Source organism: Callionymus lyra, chromosome 12, assembly GCF_982586985.1.
Source record: "Callionymus lyra chromosome 12, fCalLyr1.hap1.1, whole genome shotgun sequence".
NCBI lineage: Eukaryota > Metazoa > Chordata > Actinopteri > Syngnathiformes > Callionymidae > Callionymus > Callionymus lyra.
The window spans coordinates 11,779,202-11,786,571 of record NC_141829.1 but is presented as its reverse complement, the minus strand read 5'-3'; the positions used below and the strand labels follow the sequence as shown (position 1 = coordinate 11,786,571).

General features: G+C 43.8%; 1 protein-coding gene across 1 annotated transcript in view; it reads right to left on the bottom strand.

Annotated features, from left to right (window-relative positions):
* Nucleotides 1–948: 948 nt before the first annotated feature.
* The window catches only part of kcnh3 (potassium voltage-gated channel, subfamily H (eag-related), member 3), a 109,094-nt gene continuing 102,672 nt past the window's right edge, over nt 949–7,370 (bottom strand). The window contains exons 12-15 of the mRNA XM_087804335.1: nt 4,267–4,523; nt 3,039–3,133; nt 2,925–2,977; nt 949–1,875 (exon numbers count right to left, since the gene is read on the bottom strand). Coding sequence (XP_087660461.1) covers nt 949–1,875; nt 2,925–2,977; nt 3,039–3,133; nt 4,267–4,523 — 1,332 coding nt within the window. The remainder of the gene's footprint in view (nt 1,876–2,924; nt 2,978–3,038; nt 3,134–4,266; nt 4,524–7,370) is intronic.

The window sequence follows — 7,370 nt, the reverse complement described above, 5'->3', positions numbered from 1 at the left end:
GATATATTTCCTACTCGTGTATTTCCTCTATTTCCATTTCCTCCTAATGCATTTCATCCTTGTCTATTCACTCTCGATTGAGTTCCTCTTCTTCCATTTCCTCCTCTTTTATTTCCTCCTCTTGTATTTCCTCCTTGTCTATTTCCTCCTTATGTATTTCCTCCTTACGTACTTCCTCATTGTCTATTCCCTCCCGATGTATTTTCTTTTTTTCTATTTCCTCTTCTTCCATTTCCTCCTCTTTTATTTCCGGCTCTTGTATTTCCTCCTTGTCTATTTCCTCCTAATCTATTTCCTCTTTGTCTATTTCCTCCTGAAGAATTTCCTCCCCGTCCAGTCCTTCCTAATGTATTTCCCTTTTATCTTTTTTCTCTTCATTGTCTTCCTCCAGATGTAGTTCCTCCTCCTCTTCCACTTCCTCCTGGTCTTTTCCCTCATCTATTCGCTCCTCATTGTTTTCCCTCCGGATAAACTCCGCCCCCATGCTACAGAGCTAACCAATCATATGGACGGAGGGCGGGAGCTTCTCAGGAGTGATTGGTCACTACCTTCTATTTCAGATTCGCGTGCAGAAATGCATCATGGGCATTAAGTTGGTACCATAAGTAAGGTTGAGTGTAGCATTCCATCATCGCGACATCTAAACTGGCCAGAAAACAGTCCTGATCTCCATGACAGATTATGGGATGTGATGATACATTGAGGGGGGCGTACAGGGGACGAGACAGCACCCACAAACGGTCCGACTCAACCCGATCCAGACTATGAAAGTGACGCCGTCTATGGTGCGAAGCTTCTTCTTCACCTCCGCCTACATGTCGACTGTCCACAGACACTTTGTGTTGTTGTTGTTGTTGTTGTTGTTGTTGCTACACTTTGAGATCTTGTGCCGGCGACAACACACCCGCCTGCTGTCAGTTACTCTGCTACTGTGCCGGGGGGTTGGCTTCATACCCCGGGCTCGTCCTCGTCGATGAAGCTGATGTGCTCGGTGGACGAGACCCCCCCGCCCTCCGTCTCCGCCCCCCACTGCTGCATCTCCATCTCCTGGGGCTGGGACGAGGCCCGGGGCGGCCTCTGGGAGGAAGTCCGACAGGTGGGCAGGGAGTGGATGGAGAGGGGCTGGAAGGAGGTCGGGGACAGGGAGGACAGCCTCAGACGGGGGTCTCCTGGCGAGGAGTTGAGCGAGGGAGGGGCGGAGCAGTGGGTGAAGCAGGGCGGCGGGGTGTCCTGGGACGGCGGCGGGGGGAGCAGACCCCTGCTGGAGCAGCTGTCCAGGCGAGAGGGGTGAGGACAGGAGGACAGGGACTGGCTGGAGGACAGGGACATGGAGAAGGACAGGGACGGAGAGGGGGTGTTGGACACCAGGGGGGGCTGGTCCCGCAGTGAGGGCATGAATATGCTGCTACTCGTGGAAGTGTGGAGGGGGTCCTTGACGTCACCACCACCACCGGGGGCGCTGGAGAGCGGTGACTTGGAGAGGGGAGAACGAGGCCTTTTTGGTGTGTGAAGAGTCGGCTGAAGGCATCCTGGCAGATCCACCCCGTCCAGGTCTCCGCCGTCCAACAACGAGTGGGTGTCCGGTCTCTGGAAGGGGGCGCAGGAGTGGGTGTCGGGTCTCTGGAGGGGGGCGCAGGAGTGGGTGTCGGGTCTCTGGAGGGGGGCGCAGGAGTGGGTGTCGGGTCTCTGGAGGGGGGCGCAGGAGTGGGCGGCGGGGGCTTGAGTCACGTTGCCGGACTGGACGCAGACAGTGCCCGGGGGGAGATTTGGCATCGTGGTGGGCTGAGAGGCTCGCTGCAGGAGGGGCTTCAGCATGTTGGTCATTTCCTGCAGCTCCAGACTCAGCTTGGAGACCTGACAGGTGAGACTGTTCATCTGCACGAGACACGAGACCAGGATCACAACAACATTCTCCTGGAGGGTCACACGTGTTCACTGTCACCACGTAGAGTTACGTTTGTGAAGGAAACAACCGTTTCAACCTTCCTGTCATTTGACCAAACACACACACGGTAACAGAAAAAACACCCCAACACACACAACACCCCAACAAACAAACATATCGCTCCAACACCAAACAGAAACACATATCTCACCCCAAACATAATCAGAAACATACACCACCCCAACACACACACAAACCCCACCCCAACCAGAAAAACACTCACCACCCCAGAACTAGAAAAATAATAACATACACCACTCCCAAGCAAAAATAGAAATACACCACCCCAACACAGAAACAAACAAATACAACCCCAACACAGAAATAAATAAATAAATACAACACCAGCACTGAAACAAAAGCACCCTTACCACCCCAACACAAAAACACACCACCCCAACACAGAATCAAACAAACAAAACCCCAACACCAGCACTGAAACAAAAGCACCCTTACCTCCCCAACACAAAAAGACACAACACAAAAACAGGAAACACACTAACCACCCCAGAACTAAAGGATCACCTACAACACCCCAAACACCAAATTGGAAACATACACACCAGCCAGACACACATAACCAACACAGAAACACCATATATATACGACTCCATCACTGACACACACTCACCACCCAAAAGCAGAAAAATAAGAACACACAGCCCCAACTCAAAACTAGAAACACACAACCTTAACACAAATACACACATCCCACTCCAACACAGATACAGAAACACACATTACTCCAGCTCAGACATAGTAACACACACACCTCAACAACACAGCAAGGCACACACACCAGCCAAATCCAGAAACCAAAGCACAAATAAAAACACATCACAAAATATGGACACAAAATCACACAAAGATCGTCCCGAACGCAAACAAACAACCGCTGCAATAATTTCTTGCTTGTATTTTCACTGCAGTTATTGGTCTCTGAGATATGAGCTAAAAAGACAGTTTTCCTGAAACTCACCTCCTCAGTGAGCTTCGTCACACTCTGCTTGATCTCGGTGGACTCCCGCAGACCTGCAGAGACACACAGGTGTGAACTTATGGTCCAGCTTGTGGGGAGGTTTGTGTGACTTACCTGGATATGGAGAAGGTGGAGCAGCAGGTGACATGCTGGGGCTGAAGTCAAACTTCTGAGAAGAGTTGCTTTCCCCTTCATTCCCGTCCACAAATCTTTAGAGAGAAGACGGAGGACAGTGTCCATGAACACACCAGTCAGCCGTAACATTATGACCACCGTGCTGACAGTCATAACATTTCATTTTACATTTACAATTTTAAAACTTTGACTTTTTTAAATGAAATGTTTTGGGTTTCTTTTTTTATCTTTCTTTTTAAATAATTTAATTAAATAATTTCTCATTTGAAAGGTTGAATTAGTTCCTATTAAATAATCGAATTAAACCATTTAAAAAGTTTTTATTTTCCATCAATTGAAAATATAACTTAAACGATTAATTTTATACCTAGAGTTTGATATTAGAATTAGTTGAAATACTTTTTAATATATATTTTTAATTTGCACTCTTGTAAATCAAATATAATAATCGGCACTTTTATACCAACATTTTGATATTTAATTTAATTATTTTTTAATGATTGGGATTATAATACAAACTCTTTGTGTAAAAATAAATAAATCATTATTGCACTATTATACCATTATTTCTATATTGAATTTAAAAGCTACAAATTAAAAAAACAACAACATTGAATTTAAAAATGTTTTTGGAATTACAATATCAAACTAACTAACTGTAAAAAAAAGTGTTTAATGCTAGCAATAATTTACCATTATTTTATATTAAATTTAAAAGACTGAATATAAAATATTGCCTTTTGAAAATTATTTTTATTGAATTATTAGAATAAGAATTTTAAACTCAATAATTCATTTTGAAATTATCTGAATTTTAATAATTATTATTTTTTATAAATATAATAAATTATTATTATTTAATAAACAATGTTTGAATTCCATTGTTTAATTTAAAAAGAAACAATTCAACTTAACAAATTAAAATCATTAGATTCAGTTATTACAAAAATAATTAAAGACTTTAAATACACACTTTCAAAGATGCTAATGTAACTGATACACAAGTACATGAAGTGTATCTTAGTGTATTCTCAGTCGGACGCTCTTCACTGCAATGAGGAAAACTTAAGAAACCTTCTAACGGCGCCTTAGCCGATGGTTGCCATGGCAGCGAGACACCTCTGCTGCATCGACAACTACAGCTGCAGGAATAACTTTATCCAATAATGTGTTGACAAAAGTGTGTGTGTGTGTGTGTGTGTGTTACCTGGGGCTGAGTTCAGGGGAGACGCTGCTGAAGCTGACCAGGGGGATCTGGAGGGTCGTGGGTCGAGGATGCTCTGGAGGGGCGCGGAACGTTCTGGGGGGAATCAGAGGTGACCTCAGCGGGGAGTTGAGGCCCTTGTTGAGTCTCAGGGGCGAGCGAGGGGCCCGGGACACAGAGTTCTGGTCTTCGTCGGCCTCTTCCACCTCACGGATGGAGGCCAGCTTCTTCACCAGGCCTCCGTTGCTCTCCCAGTCGCCCTGGAGGAGGAGAAGGATTCCATCATGATCAGAGAGTCTGAGGAGGTTCTGTTCTTCACAGACGCACTGAGGTCAGAAGCTGCTGGAGATGCTGCTGGTAAACAGAGTGTAGAGACGTTCATCGGCCGGTAGAGGGCGCACGGACACGTGAAGTCATTGCGGGAAATTAAATATTTAAAAGACGTAAAAAAACAAATTGTTCAGTTCATTCTCAGAGTTGCGAGAAATTCATCATAATATACGAGAATAATCAATCCGGGGAATGAGATGTTTATGTGGAAGGAGTCGACATTGTTTTAATGTTTAATATATAATTTAATAGAAGGATTAATAGCTACAATTCATTATTTAAACGTGTTGCAATGAGAGAAAAAACGGTCATTAGATTAAAAAGTATGTACAGAGGCGAAGAAACACAATAAAAGTACGTATTTTGATGATAAAGTGGACGAAATCATGGAATAAAAGATAAAGATTAGGATTTTTTAAATTTGAATTATAGTAGTTATACCAGGAACTCTATTTCAGATGTACCAGAGCAAGATGTGTGTGAACCAACATCTTTAGGATTTATTTTTAAACCGAATTAAAAATAATATAATAATAATGTTTATTTATAGAGCGGCTGCCAGACATCAAGGTGCTTTACATTAAAGCATAAATAACACAAACATGACTCATTTCAAAATGATGGCACATTCAGAACCACATCATTAAAACACAACGTGATAAAAGACGTGATTAAAAGAGAGTAAAAACCCGTGAATGATTCCAGGAAAAGAAGACATAAGATAGTTAGGTTCTGATCATCAACCATCAACAATGTACACACAATAATTGTGTAAGAAAATCATGTTAACTTTGTGAATAAAAAGACCTGATTCTTCGAGTTCTGAGAGATATTTCCTTTGATCGAGAGGCTGAATGATGTCGTCATGGATCGGGTCAGTGCTGATGTGTGTGTTTACTCCACATGACGAGTTCATGCTTCACAACTCAAGGGGTTCTGATGAACCTTCTGCAGCAGCTGAGCTTCGTTCCTCAACAGCACGAGTACAACATGTACAGTAACTGATCCACGAGGAGAACAGCTTTTTAAAATGAAGGAGAAAATATATACAAATGTATGGAATATATAAGAAAGTTGTGACTTAAAAACATACTGTGTACGTTGATGAAACCTTGACTCACACCAACCACCCCATCACAGAAACAAACACACACCACCCCAGCACAAAACTAGTGAGAAACACACACCACCCCAGCACAATACTAGTGATAAACACACACCGCCCCAGCACAAAGCTAGTAGTAAACACACACCACCCAGCACAAAACAAGTGATAAACACAAACCACCCCAGCACACAAAAAGTGATAAACAAACACCACCCCAGCACAATACTAGTGATAAACACAAACCACCCCAGCACAAAAAAAGTGATATACAAACACCACCCCAGCGCAATACTAGTGATAAACACACACCACCCCAGCACAATACTAGTGATAAACACACACCGCCCCAGAAAAAGCTAGTAGTAAACACACACCACCCAGCACAAAACAAGTGATAAACACAAACCACCCCAGCACAATACTAGTGATAAACACACACCGCCCCAGCACAAAGCTAGTAGTAAACACACAAACCACCCCAGCACAAAACAAGTGATAAACAAACACCACCCCAGCACAATACTAGTGATAAACAAACACCACCCCAGCACAATACTAGTGATAAACACACACCACCCCAGCACAATACTAGTGATAAACACACACCGCCCCAGCAAAAAGCTAGTAGTAAACACACACCACCCAGCACAAAACAAGTGATGAACACAAACCACCCCAGCACAAAACTGGTAGTAAACACACACCACCCCATCACAATACAAGTAGTAAACACACACCACCCCAGCACAATACTAGTGATAAACACAAACCACCCCAGCACAAAACTGGTAGTAAACACACACCACCCCAGCACAATACTAGTGATAAACACACACCACCCCAGCACAAAACTGGTAGTAAACACACACCACCCCAGCACAAAACTAGTGAGAAACACACACCACCCCAGCACAAAACAAGTGAGAAACACACACCACCCCAGCACAGAACAAGTGATAAACACAAACCAGCCCAAAACTGGTAGTAAACACACACACCCCCAGTACAATACTAGTGGTAAACACACACACCACCCCAGCACAAAGCTGGTAGTAAACACACACCACCCCAGCACAAAACTGGTAGTAAACACACACCACCCCAGCACAAAACTAGTGAGAAACACACACCACCCCATCACAATACTAGTGAGAAACACACACCACCCCAGCACAATACTAGTGTCACAAACACCACCCAATCACAATACTAGTGATAAACCCACACCACCCCAGCACAAAACTAGTGAGAAACACACACCACCCAAGCAGAAACCTAGTAAAAAACACACACCACCCCAGCACAATACTAGTGAGAAACACACACCACCCCAGCACAAAACTAGTGAGAAACACACACCACCCAAGCAGAAACCTAGTAAAAAACACACACCACCCCAGCACAATACTAGTGAGAAACACACACCACCCAAGCACAAAACTGATAGTGATAAACACACACCACCCCAGCACAAAACTGGTATTAAACACACCCCACCCCAAAATAGATACAGAAACACACACTTTCCAAGACAGTATCAAAACACCACCCAACACACAAACATACTTATGCAGTGTAGCTTAAGTCCAGTTGTGTTTGATTGTCTCTGAGATCAACATCATCTTCACAAATGTGTGAGACTTTGTCTCCTGTGATCCCAGTGTGTATT